This window comes from Cariama cristata, unplaced genomic scaffold, assembly GCF_000690535.1.
Source record: "Cariama cristata isolate BGI_N322 unplaced genomic scaffold, ASM69053v1 scaffold8802, whole genome shotgun sequence".
NCBI lineage: Eukaryota > Metazoa > Chordata > Aves > Cariamiformes > Cariamidae > Cariama > Cariama cristata.
Genome location: NW_009602056.1, coordinates 1 through 18,092, shown reverse-complemented (window position 1 = coordinate 18,092; position 18,092 = coordinate 1). Strand labels below are relative to the sequence as shown.

Below are 18,092 nucleotides of genomic sequence, written 5' to 3'. Positions count from 1 at the left end.
AAATGGCTTCTCTTCCCCTGCTGTGGTGTCAGCTCCCTTCTCAGGGAGATCCGTCTGGAAGTCAAGATGCGCATTTTGCTTCAGGTTGAATAAAACCTCTCCCCTGACTCTGAAAACAAAGTCAAGAAGAATCGTCTTCTGCTTCCACCTGGAATGATCTGTGGTGGCTCCTGGCTGGCTTTTCACGGGGAAGGGAGACCAGCAGACCAAGCACCCAGGTCAGGTGTGCAGGGCTGCTCCGGACCCGGGGAGGATGGGCTTGGTCCGCAGGAAGGCACGGGGGAAAATCCCTGCCACGGAGCAAGTGCCAGCACCGGAGGAACCCAGTGCCCTGCAAACCCACTCACCGCTGCTTGCCACATCGCTTGGTCACCCCCCATCCTGCCAGAGCCTGAGCGACCAGGGTGCAGGCAGCGTCCCCCACCGCTGCCACCGTCCCCAGGCTCAGCAGGGACGGGTGTGAGCTCGGGGTTCATAACCACGTGCCTGAGCCCCGTCCTCACACCAGCTCTTGGCATCTCTGCCGGTTGCAGCCCACGCATCGTCACAGCTGGGTGGCCGTGGGCTCACAGCGTTCGGAGCCAAGGATTCCGGGCTTGGGGATACTTACAATTACCCCCTCTGCACCTGCAGTGCATTTGCAGTTCCTTTTCCCAGTCTCCCAATTCACACGTCCAGAGACCCTTCGCAATTTGAATGTGCAGGTGCTGACACCACGCCAGACCCACGCCTGCGGCGTTGGCCCGAAGCGCCGTCGCTGCCGGAGGGACCACCGGCCCCTTCCCAGTGCTCTGCCCCAGGGTCAGCTCGCCCACCAGCAGCACCCCTTCTCCCCAGCCCCCCCGGAGACCCTCAGCAGCCCGGCTGTCCCCAGCAGCAGCACAAAGCGTTTTCCTCCCGAACTGGCATCTGCGAGCAGAAAAGCTGCAGGGCACCTCCTTCTTCTCCCTCCTTTCCTAAAGTGCCTGTCAGCCCCTCAATGAGGGGGAAGCCCCTAAAACCCCCCCAAACTCTCTGTGGTACCAGCTCCGATGAGGGGATGGGAGGGGCGTCCCTGCTCTCCCCCCTGGGTCCAGCATCCCCACGCCGGACCCTGTGCCCACTGCACGTGCTGCTGCCCTTTCGGGGGTCCGCGTCTGAGGCTGTCCATCTGACCCCTGCGCCATAGCGGGTCGGAACCCCCCCGATGCCCTGTCAGGCCCCCTCCTCGTGCAGCATCCCTTTCCTTTCCATACGCACCTGGCAATCCTCTGTCATGGGACTTTTTCTCTAAAACCGAGTACGTCTGCGTAGAGGCGTTTTGTTTTTGGCTTTATAGTTTTATTACGTAGGTGTGTACTGAGAAGGATTTTATCTAAGCAGCCCAGATCCTAACGTTAAACCTCTTTTTTAGTCACACAAGTTAAAAAAAACCTGAAAATATTACTATGCAATTAATTAAAAATAGATGAGTTTCTAACTGCTGGGCTTTTAATCAAAAGAAAACCTGTATTACCCTGAACATTTGCATTGAGAGTCTGTAAAGTATCACAGCACAGTGATACTGAGAGAGTTCGGAATATTTGGTTGCGGATCTCCACGTTTCAAAATGAAGATGCCGCTACCAACAGCGGGAAGCCACTTTGCTGTTCTGCATTTGGGAGCTTTGCTTTATCTTAGCAAAATTTCCCCCTGCGAGCACTCACGGCCAACACATCCAGCAACTCAGCTACATCTTCCCAGCTGGCCTGTGAAGCTGAAACCCTGAGAATGACTACTGGAGCAAGGATGAGTATTTTCCACTGCTTCCTCCTTTCCTAGATAGCTATAGATTTTCAAGAAAATCAGTTTCATTGGGGAATTTCAAATTGCAAATGAAAATTTTATTTTCACAATTGCTGGCACCATTTTGCAAGGCAAATCTCGATCATCTCACCCTGAGAACAGATACATTGCTGCTTCTTCTGCTGCAGAGGCATCTTTAACTAATCATGCCAGTTTCTGTGCTTCCTCCTACACTCCTCCTCAAGCTCATGAAACTCCTCAGAACTTTCCTGGTGTTTCCCGAGTCCCGTGAGCTTCCTGTCCCGGGCTGACAGGCACCTTCTCCGAGCCTGAATGTGGGGCATCCTCCCTCTGGGCAGACCTTTGTGGGGACACCCAGCTCCTACATGCCAGGGAAAGGGCTGCTACAGGTCGAGAGAGGTCCCAGTCCGAGATGTCCCAAACCTGCTGCTGTTCCTCAGCTCGCCAGCTCCACTGGCATTCATCTCCCATCCGTACGAGCAAGCTGCATCCTGCTCTGCGGTAGACGGTGCTGTTCACACGTGGTTTTGTGAGCATGGTGGCATGTATCACAAAACAAAGCTGTAATACTGCCTGGCATCAGCAGCATAACACAGGAATTGTCTCCTGTAAGGAATCTTGGGGTATTTGGTTTTCTTTTTACAGCTTCTTATGACTCGCAGTTCTTCCTTGGGATGGTGATGTCTTCTGACAATCTGAAGGTTCAACCTCATCTTGCTATTGAAGCCAACAGTCTGTCCAAGACAGCAATTTCTCTTCCTACCAGCAGATAAAACTGAGAGTTTCGCCCTAGAAAGGATGGTCGTTATCTCGCTTTGTTTGTACTGTCTTCAGGAAAGGTGGCAATCACTTCAGAAGAGTCGAGCCTGGACCGAGGGTCTGAGCAAGGGGGAAGGGGAGCCTGGGGAACTGAAATCCGTGAGAAGCAGCAGAGGAGGGGATGTGGGACCTAAGGAGCACCCGGGGAAGGGAGGCCAAGAGCGTACCCCATGGGGAGGCTCCGGGTGGGAGGCAAAGATGCTCAGAGCTGCCACGGACTGAGAAGGCGAAAGACTTCTGGAAAAAAGGGAGAACTGGTGCAGCAGGGAGAGGAGAGGAGGAAGAAGGTCATACAGGTGAGAAGGGTCTCCAGGCTGTGGGGTGGGATGCATTTGGAACAAAAACTTGCTACAGGTGAAAAAATAGTGCTGAAGGTGGAGAAAGGCAGACCGCAGCCTCTCCAGGCTGTGATCAATGGAAACGCCTCAAACCCCACGAGCTGCCGCCGAGGACAGGGCTTTGCAGGTGTATCCATCCCAGAGGGGCTTTGAAAACCGAGGTGAGCCTGCGTGAAGCAGGGGCCGACGGCTTCCCCTGGGGGCCTCGGGAGCTGCCCCTCGGTCCTTCCATCCCATCCCCCGGGGCAGCCCAGACCGAATCAGAACGTGGGTGATGCAAGAGACAAACTACTCGATGGCTTTTTAGGGGGTTGTTGGGTAAAGTTTTACGTTGTGTCACGATGACTCAAGGCAGTAGGAAGGGTTTAAAGAAGAGCTGCTCGTTAAAGCACGATTATTGCTCCTCCGCTACGGAAACACAATGAAATCTGCCCATTACTCTCAGTAAGTTTTTTTTTTTCCCCTTCCCTTTCCTTCCACAAAAAAGCAGTTCCTTGAATTATCACTGTCTCAAAATACAAACACACTTTATATTTCCCAACACTTGAATAGGCTTATTGTTTCCACCATTTATATTTAACATTAAAGTTTAATCATGAAGTTGTTAACCATAAAAAACTATTAAATGAGTACAGAACATTAAAAAAATTAGTAAGTATTTCAGAATGAGCACTTGAAAAGAAAATTTATGCATAGAAACAATGGAGAATTACAATTAAGAGCTCTAGGGATTGGAGAATGATTTGTCCAGCCATTACACAGTCATTTCAATTTAAATTAAAATTGTAACTATTTTCTAGTCTACTAAAAATATGTGGTGTCACATTAAGAGTTTTAATGGAGCTTTCCCTAGGGAATGCAGAAAAGCTAGTTAGTAGCACATAAATAACTATATATTGGAAAGTGAATAAATTCTCTGCCAAAAACCTAATATGATAAAACCAAAAATGACATTGGATTATTCTATTTTCTCTCACAAAGCGCAGTCCTCATACTAAACCAAGGAAACAGTTCAGAGGGTGTCTGATTCTACCTGGTTTTGCCAGCACTGACTGACAAAAATAAATAAATATCTGCCTGATATATTTTTTTAACTTGACGAAACCCTGTGTGAGATATGCTGTGTACGTTGTTCACAAACTATGACAGTGTTACCTGACAGTACAGTCTTCGCCCCTTCTTCTCCTAGAACATACAGAATAAGTTGTCACGGTCCATCCAATATCCCTGACGCCGGGAACATTGGCTTAGTCAAAGCTTTAACCGCTGCAAAACACGTTTTCAGAAATAGAGTTTTTCAGTGAGTCACTTTATTCGAATCTACTTAAACACGAAGATCTGACCGAACAAAATGTACCCAAGTCAATACTGGCTTTCACGTGGGCTTGGATGGCTTTTCCAATTCGGAAGGTGCTTGAGATGTGGGAGCGGTGGGCTGCTATCCTGGAAGACATGTCTTCAAGACATGGTTTAGTGGGTTTAGCGGGCATGGTGGCATCAGGTACACGGTTGGACTTGATCTTTGAGGTCTCTGCCAACCGTAACGATTCTATGATTCTACAAGTGAAAGCCAGGTTTAATACAGAACAGGATGATGTGTTTTGCCTGCTTTGCTCACCAGCACCACACCTGCATTTCAGAGAAACACAGAGAATCTGGATCTCACCCCATCCCACCGCCAGCGCCCCAGGTGGGTCCTCCATGGTGCTGGGGGTCGGGAAAAGTCCCTTCCCTCGACCTGCTCCTCTGAGCGCAGCCCAGGGAGGGGTGCTGCCCGCCTGCGCTCCCACAGAGGAGGATCTCCCTTCTGCTCCTCTGCCTAAAACAAAGGAATCCACCCAATTACCTGGTCCGTAAGTGCCTCCATACCTGTCAGACCAAGCTAGAGACTGGTTAGCGAGGGATCTCCTCTTCTGCCATCGTTAGCGATGGGTGCGGGTGGCAACCAAGCACCGCGCAGTCCCGTGCAATGCCTGCACCCACGGGAGGGTGCGATGTGCCGCGTGGGAAGGATGGCAAAACCTGACTGTGAACGTGTGGAGGTATTTTGAAGTCGTGGAAAACATCTCCCCAGGCGCTAAGCAGGCTTTGGGGACAGGACAACGTAACGCAAAGCTTTTTTGAAGTTGGTTTACTTTTATAATTCTCAAGCACCCAGAACTTAAAGCTTTGCGGGCTGGCAGCTACTGCCAAATACGTTATTATGAGGTAACTAAAATTTTGTGATCTGTCTCTCCCAACAAAGGTTGGTGGCATTTAGACATTTGATAAGATTTCCATATGGCATTCCCGCTTGTTTTTTTCAGCTCTTCATTATTTTCACATATTACAGATGTCAGAACAGTAATTTTTTTAATTAGTATATTGACTTTAAGTAAAACAAAGGGCAAGCAATTAGACTAATAGCCTCAACCCTGATTGAGGCTGGAAAACAGATCTATGCATTTTTTCTTTGTGTTACATCTATACCAAATCTCACTCTATAAACTTAATAACTAGCTTAGCTTCTATCTGTAAACATATTTTTATTTTTCCCTTCGCCTCAAAATTTAATTCTGTTTTTTTTCTGCTCAAATTACACAGATCTGTTTTAAGCTTAACACAGGCCAGTTCCAATTTCTCTGTCGGTTTCCTATTGCCCTCACCCTCGAACCGTCCACCTGTCTGCTCCTCTGCAAAACCATCTGGCAGGACAGGTTCTGAAGAAAAGAGGCAGAGAGAAGAAAAGCAATGAGAGGGTGATATTCTCTATGAAAAATATCTTCCGTGTTATAATTTTAAAGCAGGGGCTTTGAAAAAGATCTTTACATCAAGGTTTGAATGGAAAAACAATTTAAACGTGTGAACAGATGGGCTGCAGGGGTAACGCAGGAAGGGTTCACTGTTGTCTGTTCCTCAAAATAAAATCAACATGTAGCATAGTTTTGTTAAAATACCAAAACTAGTCCAGTCCTCCTTTGGGAACTGGTTTTCTAAACAATACATAGCAGAACTGATCTGCACTTCTGAAGGGCAGTTCATACTGCAACAGATAGGAAATACAATTACACTGGGAAGAATAGGGATTACTCCACGAACTACAAAGGTAAGGGAGTCAAAGAGATAAAAAGTGATCTGTGGAAGACGGGAGAGCTTCTTGTAGATTTTTCAAACATTGGTCTGGCATCACTCCTGTTAAATATCTTTATTCATGGCCTGGATACAAATTGTAGAAGGTGTGACAGAAATTTGCTGATAGAGCTAAGTTAGAGATGAGCAAAGAGGAACAGAAAGGAGGAACTGAGAACACGTGCGGTGGAAAGAACATGAATATCCATAGCACAAAGTAGTCCAGGTAGAAAGAGAACAAAGACTGTTGCTATTGCATGAAGTCTGTACAGGGATTTACAAGATCAGGGACCATTTGACCACCTGCTTTCAAAGGAAGATGAACCAAGATCAGCCAGGGGAGCACTCGACACCAGGATGGTGAAATGGAGACCCAAGAGGAGGCACCAAGGCTTGGCTAATTCGATCTCACAGAACACACGTTGGCAAGCTGTGGTTACTCATATACTTGGACAAAAAGGCAAGACTTAACCTTAGTGGTCATGCCAAGAACACGCTCATGTACAAGAGTCGTGTTTAATGCCAGCCGGCAGGTCAGCCCCACGCAGCTGGTCACTCACTCCCCCCTGGTGGGATGGGGGAGAGAATCAGAAGGGTAAAAGTGAGAAAACTCATGAGATGAGATAAAGCCAGTTTAATAGGTAAAGCAAAAGCCGTGCACGCAAACAAAGCAATCCAAGTAATTAATTCCCCACGGGCAGGCCGGTGTTCAGCCATCTCCAGGACAGCAGGGCTGCATCACGCCTAGCGGTGACTTGGGAAGACAAATGCCATCACTCCCAATGCGACCCTTCAGTCCTCTTCCCCCAGCTGCCTATGCTGAGCACGATGCCCTATGCTATGGAATATCCTTTTGGTCACTGGGGTCAGCTGTCCCGGCCATGTCCCCTCCCAACACCTTGTGCACCCCCAGCCTCCTCGCTGGTGGGGTGGGCTGAGAAGCAGAAGCTTGACACTGCATAAGCCCTGCTCAGCAGTAACTACAACATCCTTGTGTTATCAACATTATTCTCATCCTAAATCTAAAACACAGCACTAAGCCAGCTACTCGGAAGAAAATTAACTCTATCCCAGCCAAAGCAGGACAATAATGCACGTAAATTAAGTTTAGATTCGAAAAGCAGTTCTAATCAAGGGACAGCCTCCTAAGGGTAGCACACCAGTTGATTTCAAGACTGACACACATGTCTATACAAGCCAACTGCCTGCAAGAAGAGGGGTCTGAACACAGGGAAGCCAGACAAATCTTCTGGCTCTGCGTTCCTCTGTGCAGAGGCTTCCACAAGCTTGGTGCACCACCCAAGCTCCTCATTATCCACACAGCTCCTTTATTTGTTAACCCTTGTTTCTCCCTCCTTCTGATTTCCACCCAAAATCAGCTGAAACAGACTTCCAGCAATCTTGGTTTAAAAAAAATACTGACACTGTAGCAGCAGGTTGGTTTCAAAGAAAAGCACAAATGAATCTTGCTTCTTGCTCATTCTCTGACTGCTATCACCAGATGTCATTCATTCACAGCAAGGAATATTAGTCAAAAAAAAGTCAAGACGGTAGCGTATGAAGAAAAACCTTATTTCACACATCAGAGCTTGTAGGACAACTTGCATCAATTACCTCTCAGTTGTTTTTAGCTTAAAAAGAAGAAAGGAACAAGATATCTTAATTACTGGTTGGCCTTTCATAACATCAGTCTTGTCGCCATAGGGAGTGAATAGTTACACAGAAGGTGCTTCTGAATCACAGCATTCAGGTATTTCAGGATACTTCTGTAGTCATTCCTGAAATTAAAACCCAAGCAATGCAAAAGCAAGCAAATGTTTTAATTCTTCAGCTCTCGGGCTTTGCAGTTGTGATTGGTGATCTAAAACACATACCATGCTATTCATTAGCTAGACTGTTACCAAAATGCCTTGTTCAATCAGCCCTTCCATCTTCTACCCTTATTTCAATTCAGATCAAGTTCCAGGCAGAGGCCAAATTCTTAGGGAAAAGTTTGCATTCACACAACAAGCAAGCAACCAACCAACCAGAGCTCACACAACACTGCAGCACTCCGGACATGTACCAGCTACGGCCCCCGGCTGCGCTGCCAGCATTTTTAGCTGATGTCCAACTGATATTTAGCAGACTCCAATGTCAACGCCCCAAAACCAAATAAGAGTCTAACATTGCAGCTAAATGAGTCAGGTACAGAAAGTATTTATGTGCTGGTATGAAGCTTTAAGCACTTATTTGTTAGAACGACAGGTTAGGTGTGCTTTTACCAATACAAACCCTTAGCTGCCGGTCACATACCACTTGTAAGATCTCTGGCACTGTGTGGGCATCACCATTTACATTTCTATTTTAGCAGTTAAGGGACATCAAGAGAGTGGTTGTCTCCTCCAGCACAGGCCCAGTCGTGGGACCCCCGATGACCAGCACAGCCCCTCTGTTCCCCCCGGCACCCCTGCCCGGACCCTGGGCCTCTGACCCCCCCATGGGTCCCCTCCTCGCCAGCGGGTCCAGCTCAGCGCTCACTGAAAACACACAGCATTCGCACACTCGTCCCATGGGCACCCCCTGCTCATGGGTCCTCCCAAAATCAGCACTGACCCTCCGCCCGCCAGGTGCCCCTGCCCAGACCCGGCGCCTCCTACTCACCCGCTGGTCCAGCTTCGAGTGTGCCGGTGACGACACACGCACGCCCCACGCACACCTGGGTTGGGGAGCACACAGACATTCGCCCCACAGCAGCCAGCGCCAGGCACCGGGCTGTGGCCCCTGCGCATCATCCCAGCCATCGGCACCGTCCCGCCGACCCCCTCCCACAGCCTGGACCCTCAGGGTCCAGGGTTTGCATCCTCCTATTTTTTTATTTCTGACTTCCCCCTTTTCCTTAGTATCCCATTTGACAAGGTTCTCACTCAGATCACCGTTCTAAAACAAAGATTACCACACTCCACACACCCTTACCAATTAATGTGACTGACCAGGTCTGGTTCTCATTACTACCTCTCTTACAGTGACACAAACCTGACTGACAGATGGTATGTTCCTGTTCATGTTGTCCCTCTTTTCTTATTACCCCCTTCTGCATATAGAAGGTTCTTGACCAGAAATGCTTCAAGAAGTATCAGCTCTCTCCTTCCACACGCCCTTGCAAGCATTCCTACCTTTTCTTGAAATTCACTAAAAATGTCCCTATTTTTTTAACTGTGTAAAGAGCAGCAAAGGGACAACTTGGCATTGGAAAAAAATGGACACTTCTACCTTGGTCAGTAGCTGCTTTAACAAATCCCTCTAGTTACTGCACTAAGGGTCCCGGATAGTAAGGGGACAGTTTTAATTAGTAGCCATATCTCATGTCTGTCACTGGAAGTTTCCAACACCTCTCAGCTGTGCACCTACCCAACCCTTTGATGGGTGAGCCTCAGGCTTTAGTTAAGGGGCATTAACACAAGGTTTACATGCAGCATACGCCATAGTTGCCTTCATGTGCATTAAGAAAAAGCTGCAGCACATTGTCAACTTGTCTAGATATTGCTGGATATCTTTGCAGAGAGAAAGGCTTCAAAGCTGCTGCTGCTTGGATTTATCCCAGTGTGGTTGCTACTGAAGCAAGGTTAAAGGCATAAATACTGCTACATGTTGGATAACACAAGTACTTGGGAGACACGTACCCTTTCCTAAGGGTATACCCTCACACCCCAACCAACTCTTATGTGTACTTACTAGTTCTGCATATTTCAAATTTTATTTCTAGCGCTGAAGTTCCGCACCCAGTACTGTTAAATTCCCTGTAGGCAGTAAGGGTTACAAATGCCTCCTCCATCTCACAACAGTTCAAAGGTGCTACTGTTCCTAACACAACATCTGATGATCACACAAGAGCATCAGAAAGTACATACACTTGTTAAGCATCACTAGGGCTTAGTAATGAGATACAGTAAGGCTTTATATGGGATCATAGTTCAAACCCTGACACTCCTAACTTCATATTTATAGAAGACAGTCCTATTTTGTACAACACTGAGCATACAGTGTAACTCTGGGAACCACAGCTGTGACTTAGTTAATGATCTCAATAAATCCTGCTTAAGCAGAGACAAGAAGAGAATTATGCAAATAGCTATTTCTGTACCACAAGTACTTGATAACTTAAGACATATCAAAATAAGCTTTAGCGTACAAACACCAATACTTTTTTTTAACCCACATACATGAGAAATATGCAAGAGGGGGAACAGCTTACAGAATTTTATTTCAGAAGATTTGCAGAACATTTATTACAAACTTGATATTAACAGAAACATACAGAAGGCACATGTACAAAGAAGGATAGTTAAAAACCCAAGAAAGATGGACTCACACTTGACAGTTAGATAAGACATCTTCCACCAGTCTCTTGTAGACCCAGGCATCACCTTTAAGCCGCTGTCGACGGATGCCCACTACCTGACATTTACTGAGCTGACACACTTCTAGCTTAAACGCCATAGTTACTTTGCCAAAATCTGACCGTATTTGACATTTCAGGGTATAACTGTACAAAACAAAGGAAAAACAGAATAATCATTGGGCTATTTAATGCTTGTTTTGCAAGGCAATTTCAAAATAAAGCACTTTACAGAAATTATCCTGTTGCTATTCAGAATATCAGGAAACAACCCAGAATTTAGTAAAGTGAGAGCTTTGAATACTTTAGTCTCAGATGACTGTCGCTATGCCCAAGTACCAGCACATGGCACCAATGGCCTACCCAGCCACAGGAACCACCACTAGCCACAGACCCCCGTTCTCAGAGCGCAGAGCTGGAAGGATGGAGATCTTCCCACAGTTTTTCTAGACAAGACCGCTCTCCTCTCTGCAGACACACTGCTGCTGAGAGGTCAGCTATAGCTCAGCTGGTGTGAAAAGTGGAAAAACTGAATGTGAAGTTTAAATTGTTACAACGGGAGAACTTGCTTCTGTGCAATTCAGCATCATTCCAGATTCTGAGCCTGGAAATCCATCAGAGGTTGAAGTATACTCCGATGTTCTACAGTGCATATCATTTAAATATTCAAGAACTTTAGAAAAATGCGTATTCATAAGTGAGCACATTTCTTTCATGCATCGGGAAACTAGGAAACAGACCTTAAGGTTTGATCAGACCTAGGAACCAACCCTACTGTCAGTACCTTAGTCTAGTTAGTAAATCCTACAAATTAAAATACAAGTCCTACAAACTAAAATAATCCACACAAAGGTATGTGGATGCTGTGCAGCTTTTAAAATATATTGATCTCTTGGCTAAATGCTAATGTCTCTTAATCACCAAGAATGAGGGTTACAAGTTATCCACATTACCTTCCAAAATTGTCCAATTTGGTCATGTGACTGTACCCTAACAACTTTTTTATTTACAGTTTCACAAGAGGGAGACAAAATTCACACCAGCCTCTAAGAGCTACCTTACTATTATCAGTTCGTATCTGTCAGTCAAAGACCTTTATTAGAGCTCACTTAACACTGTCTTGCATTGTGTGGACAACTCTTATTGCACACAGTCATTCAGTGCTCCATACACTTTCTATAAAATTACTGTATTTTACAATGTGGGGCTGAGAAAATAGGTTTAAATACTTTGCTTTATCAAGTGCTGGAGTACTGACTATTTAGACAAAGAAAAGTTGAAGTAATCGTATTTTACACTTACCCCTTCTGAACATATTCCACATGCTTCTTTGAAAGAACAGCGATTATTTCATTCAACAGTTGGTCTGGATTCTGCAGCTGGGTGGTGGTAACATTATAGTGTGCCTAAAAGTAGTCAGTTCATTAAAAAAACATAGTAAAGAAAAAAACTTTTCCTAAAATTGAAGCTATCAGTCATAGAACTGCGCTTAGAGCATCCTGCTGCACGCTCCACAGCTGCAACATTGCCTATTGCCTGTTGGCTCGCTAAGACTGAGTACTTCTGATATCAAGGAACAGGCATGGCACCGTGCGGCTTTTCTAGGACTAAAGCATCACCATGGTTAAAGAAAAAAGGTTACTTACTACTCATAACTTTACTGTTATAGGGGTTTTATATCACATCTAATACTTCATACAACAGCCTTGTCCAATAAGTGACTTCTTGAACAACTTTCAGACACCCATATGTAGTAAGAGAAAGTGTATTCCAAATGTAATATAGAATCATAGAATCGTTCAGGTTGGAAAGGACCTTTTAGATCACCGAGTCCAACCGTAAATGCCACAATTGCTCTGTCAGGCTCCTGAAGTCACAGAAGCAGCTGAGAGAAGACAAGATCATAAAATAGTTTGAGAAATGAACATAGGCTTCTAGCTTTTGTTTCCAGTTGCTTGGGTTCCTGAATTATTTGCACAGTCTGGACTCCTGTCCGATGAGTCGGTCAGGTTTGTAGCCCAATGTATGTCCTGAACCTTTAAGACTGTCACCTTGCCTCTGACAAGTGCCTCTTGGAAAAGCTTCCAACTGGAATACAGGAGCTGAATTCCATTTACACAGGCTGCAAAACACAGACTGGTCCTTTTACTGACAGACAGCTCTTTCCGTACTGTAAAGGTCCTAATGGCTGCAGCTTCAGGAGCCAGTCAGCTGAAGGTATACATCACTTCTATAGAACTGTTTATGCATCAGTAACAGTCTTGCATCTTTCATGTTAATCATGTTTTTCAAACATGTCATTTACAGATTCAAGTATAAATTCCTCCTTGCGTAACTTTTGAAGTGTATTAGCTGCTTTTGAGTGATGCACACCATCCTGTTCACTACCCTAGTTATTATGCCAAAGCCATTTGAAGTGTATCCTACAAAGCTAATACTAACCTCACGAGTCAACTTTGGTAGGTACAAATTAAAATTACATTAATAAAGTGCTCTGTGCAATGCACTGTCTGAGGAACTGTTTTTTCTATGGCTACTTCAAGAACAATAAGTAGCCAACTAGCTCGGACACAGTGATGTTAAAACTTTAAAAATCAAAATTACGCTGACAATGTCAGAAATTCTTTCAAAAGGTGCACTTATTTAGGCATTAAGTTTAATCTCAGGTTCTTTTGACATCTAAAGAGTATATTGGAACATACATATCGCTCCTAGACTACAGAAACCTAAGCCAGGAATGTGATAAAAATTGAATTTACTTTTTTTTAAGTAGGAGGGCTACCAGTATCTCTATACAAATGACATGATTAAAAATTTTCAGCCAGAGTTCCTTTAAAGCCATCCTGCTTCCCTCACATTTGGTTTAGACGGGATATAAAAAGCAACGTCCAAACACCTCCCTTGATCTGCTGACTTGCCTGAGCTCAGACCAACACGACATCTCTTGCCAATAACTGGGACATTATCATGTTAACAGAGACGCAGGAAGAGTAACTACACTTTACTGTAGAATGCAGGCAAAGTCAGATCACAGAAGTTTTCACAAGACCATTTCTAAAGGTATTGGACGTTTTCAGTAACTACACTTCTTTTCACGTATGATTTTTCCAGCAACCATACCTTAAGTTTCCTTGGGTGATCTCTAGCAGATCGTTTCTTTTTGCTTGGCGTAAACATTGTGATCACTTTGTCTAGGCCTCTTTCAAGACTTCCGAATATTTTGGCTTTTCTCTTCTTTTGGCTGCTATCCACATGAGTTAGGTTGAGATGCGATTCCATTGAATGACACCTGTTACATGAACAAATTAATCAGTTATTTTTCCTCAGTGTTTAGAAACTAGCTATTTCAGATACATCACTAAAATATTACCAGACCTGACAGAATGAAGAAAACCAAAGCAAGTGCAGTGTATCGTGAGAGTTTGTTTGAAAGTCAATTCAGATTTAAACCCAGAGATGTATATAGAAACTGCAGCCCTCTGCAGAACTGCAATAAGAAGGAATTTCTAGTATGAAAAATAGGAATATGTTCTGAAGATAATTGAGTTACATAGTTTAAAAACTTTTCTCTGCCTTCATTGTTTTCTAGTGAATGTAGAAAGAGGTTTTAGGAAGGTTTTTACCAAGAGAATGGAAATAACAGCTTGCTGTTGTAACAAGGCTTCCTAGGCAGTGCATGGATTAAGGTAGTTCTGCTCTAAATCAGAAGCGTACACAAATAACTGGACATTTACCTTCTTTCAGGAAGGACCTCAGCTGCTGCCAATTCATCTGTGTTTGTGGGTTTCTTAATTGGGGTGACTGTAGTGAACTGGCTCTCTGAAAGAAAGCATCCAAGCCAAAGCAGGTATGATTTTGTATAAAGGATTTTGTTTTCTTCAGCAAGGATTTCTCATGATTAATAATTTATTTCTAAAACTAGCCTCCTTTTCCATCTCAGGTCTGTATCTTCAGAATGATAAAATACGTTTTTAATATAATAACAATACTACCCCCACTCTACAAATTAAAACTGCAACTGATCTCCCCAGTGCTCTTCAAGTCAAGCCTTAGAGCAACCAATTCAGTTCAGTATCAGAAATTTGGAAAGGAAGAGGATTAGAATCGCGTTCTTGCTCTGCCACTAGTCCTAGAATAAATACTGAGCAAGTCACTGTGTTGAATAGTTGCGTTCTTTACCAAGTCATTTCCCTTATATGAAGGGTGTAAGTTTATATAGCTGTGTTTAATAACACACACTACATAATAGCCTAAAATGTTCTACTACCCACACATTGACGGAGTTCTGCAGAGCATGGTTTTGAATGTGCAGAACCAAACATGAAGTTAAACAGTCAGCAATGAGCTGTTACAACTAAATCCGACTTTAAATGTTTGCAGTTTCAGCTCTCTCTAGAGAATTGCATCTGGACTCAGACAATGATGATCTCAAAATTTCCAATGGATACTTCCATTTTTATGTCTCTAAGAAAGTATTAATACCATATTTTCTGAATCAAAGATCTTTGAATGAAACAAAGAACTATCTTTTAATTGTTTAATCCTCAGAAATATCTCACTAAAATGAGTTGAAACAGTGTTTCTGCATTTCCCATTTCAGAAGGACTATCTACTTTTGCTTTTTAAACTTCACATGAAGTCAAACTTCACAAGTTACCCCATACAGTCTTAAGACAAAAATCAAACTCATAAACAACTAGTCTTTGTAGTGTACTTCCTCAAATCCTCTACAAAGGATGTCATTGAAGAGCAGTATGTCCAAGACCTCTTATAACTTGAATCAGCCTGCAAAGACTTAATGTTTCTGAACAATGTTCCTTAACATCCAGAGCAGAAGAGTCTCCTATTCTGAGTCGTCCTTGGCATTTGAAAGACAGAGTTGGCATTTATAGTATCAAAATGAAAACTTTTATGTTAATGGTTGAAGGCAACGGTAACATACATGCAGCATCCATTGTTTTTCATAAGAATGGACTAAACAGGCTGAGGACAGAAATTTCTGGTAACTCAGAAAAGTTGGTATAATTTAGACAGATTTCTGTGGTCCATAACAAAGACCACATATGTGGTCACATAACTGTAAGATCTATGCATTGTTAACAGAAGTATTTTCACTGCCATACTGGACTGTTACTGTGAGAATGCTGGTACGCTACCATGAGAAATCCAAAAGTTAGATTTCTCTTAAAAGCAGACTTAACTAAAAGTATACCTTTATTTTCACTCAAGGTAATAACAAAGAAAAAACCAGAATGAAGAAATTGTGTTCTAAACCTTCATGGAAAACTGGAACCAGATGCAAGTTTTAGGAACACAGCACTTAGCTCTGTGTCAGAGTGTGCCAAAAGACATGCACGTGTGATACCGTAAGCAGCAATGACTTCTGTAATTAACATACAAGTAACATGCCCTGATGTATGATTAAACCTCTTGCAGTACCTTACCAGATGTACTAGAAGAACCAGGCTGGTGAACACAGCAAAAAAAGTTAAGTCTTCCAGAAACAGATGTGTTGGATACACCAGTATTGTGTTCATATTTGAATTAACAACAATTCCTAAGCAACACATACATATTAAGTTTTCATTAGTACGTTCAACATACCGTTGAAGGCAGGTGCCTGAAAGGGCATGGTTTCTACTTGCGTCTCGATCTGACCCTTCACAAAAGGAGTCTCTGGAGCAGGAAGTGCAAAGGATGTTTCATTTCTTAAAGCTGACTCTGTATCAACATTCTCTTCGTTTTCATGCTTCTTTGATGCCACTTTTGTTGTCACTGTAGTTGACAGTGTGAATTCCATACCATCCAGTTGAGCATTATGCCTTGAATGCTACAAGAGATGTAACCAAAAAAAAAAGATACATCCTTTGCTGTATTCTGATCACATTCAGGAATGTTACAGACAAGGAAATTCTAAAATTGAAGCAGGTTAAAAATACCACACAATGCTCGCCTATTGAGCAAAATGGTAAAAAACCCTTCAATACTTAATTCCCTCTATAACTTGCTAATAAACATCTCAAGTCATTTGCCATTTCTTTATCTGCTCTTCTAAACTCTTCAGCTTGTACATTTAAGACTATTCCTCATCAGCTCATCTAAACACAGCTAAGAATTTTCATTTGGTTTAACTGTATAATTTTAATTGCTTCATTGGATTTTTTTGTCTAATACAGACAGGTTGAACTTCTTCAAAGGCTTGTCCAGCTCTAGCCTAGCTCTAAGATCTTGTTTGCTGTACCTTACTGTTTTTCCATCAGTTTTAAAATCCTCATTTACTCATTCCCTAGATATTTAATTTGTGTACAAACAACATCAAAGCTCAAGTTCTCATCAAATGAATCATGACCTACAGCTAGAAGCAGCCACAATTTATGTTCAGCTATACATTTAAAACATTTCTTTACTCAGTTTGTAACTCCCCTTTGCCAGGGTCCACCAAACATTTAAATACGTAATAAGTTTTATGTACAATGAGTGTAAGATTATTTGGATTAAGAACAGTGTATATATATAGGTTTTTTTAAGGAACTAGTATTTATTCTTCAAACACCTGCTTTGTTCTGCGAGTATTTAGAATAAATTCTTCTAACGGAGATTTTTCAACTAGCGAAGTTGCACCAGAAAATTCCATGGATCCAGACGCACACGGCACTTCACTGCAGTCTGGCGTATCTTCATATGTCACAGCTTTCTCAGGCTGAAAAGAAAGATTCAGTTGAGATTCTACTGCACAATTAAAAGCAAGATTTTATCGGAAAAGTTATTAAAATCTAATTCTTATTTCTTTCTAATTACGGTTAACAACTAATGGAAGTTCCTATGTGAGTGACCTAAGTTTTACAATACAACTTAAATATTGTCCTTGTGGATTTGTCATTTGTATCAAAAGTAGGTAAGAAATTATTCTCTAAGCACCATTACTAAGTCATCTTTCATGACCCATATCAAGAAGTGAAGCAACTCACAAAAAATACCTGCCTTCAATTTCAAGATTTAGACCACAAGCTCTTTTTGCCAAAAGCCAAATAATAAGCTGTAAAGTACCCAAGAAAAGAACGCAGTAAAGTCTGAAAGGGGGCCAGACAAAGGTAAACACATTACATCCAAAACACATGATTATGGAATCTGCAACAGTACTTGCACTAGCATTCAGAATCCTTCAGCGCTCCAGCCACACTGCCCAAGTCGCAGAAGGCAGAGGCAGGGACTGCGAAAATGAAAAACTGCTGACTGATGGAGAAGATCAGGTTTGACACCATCTAAGGAACCTGAAGATGCACAAGTCCATGGGACCTGATGAGATGTATCCACGAGTCCTGAGGGAACTGGCAGGTGAAGTGGCTAAGCCATCATATTTGAGAAGTTGTGGCAAACCAGGGAAGTTCTGACTGACTGGAAAAGGGGAAACATAACTCCCATTTTTAAAAAGGGAAAAAAGGAAGACTCGGGGAACTACAGGCCAGTCAGTCTCACCTCTGTGCCCAGCAAGGTCATGGAACAGATCCTCCTGAAAACTATGTTTAAGCACATGGAAAATAAAGAGGTGATTGGTGACAGCCAACATGGCTTCACTAAGGGCAAATCGTTCCTGACAAATTTAGTGGCCTTCTATGATGGAGCTACAGCTTTGATGGATAAGGGAAAACCAACTGACATCACCT

The 18,092-nt window shown here is 43.4% G+C and overlaps 1 protein-coding gene across 1 annotated transcript; it reads right to left on the bottom strand.

Moving 5' to 3' along the window:
- Window positions 1-10,397: 10,397 nt before the first annotated feature.
- Window positions 10,398-17,128, bottom strand: LOC104157283 (maternal embryonic leucine zipper kinase-like; the record flags this gene model as incomplete). The annotated part of the gene is made up of 6 exons (XM_009694568.1): window positions 10,398-10,575; window positions 11,731-11,834; window positions 13,549-13,717; window positions 14,163-14,247; window positions 16,033-16,258; window positions 16,982-17,128. Coding segments are annotated over 6 exons (909 nt in total), but the record flags the coding sequence as incomplete, so codon positions are not given.
- Between the last annotated feature and the right edge of the window lie 964 nt (window positions 17,129-18,092).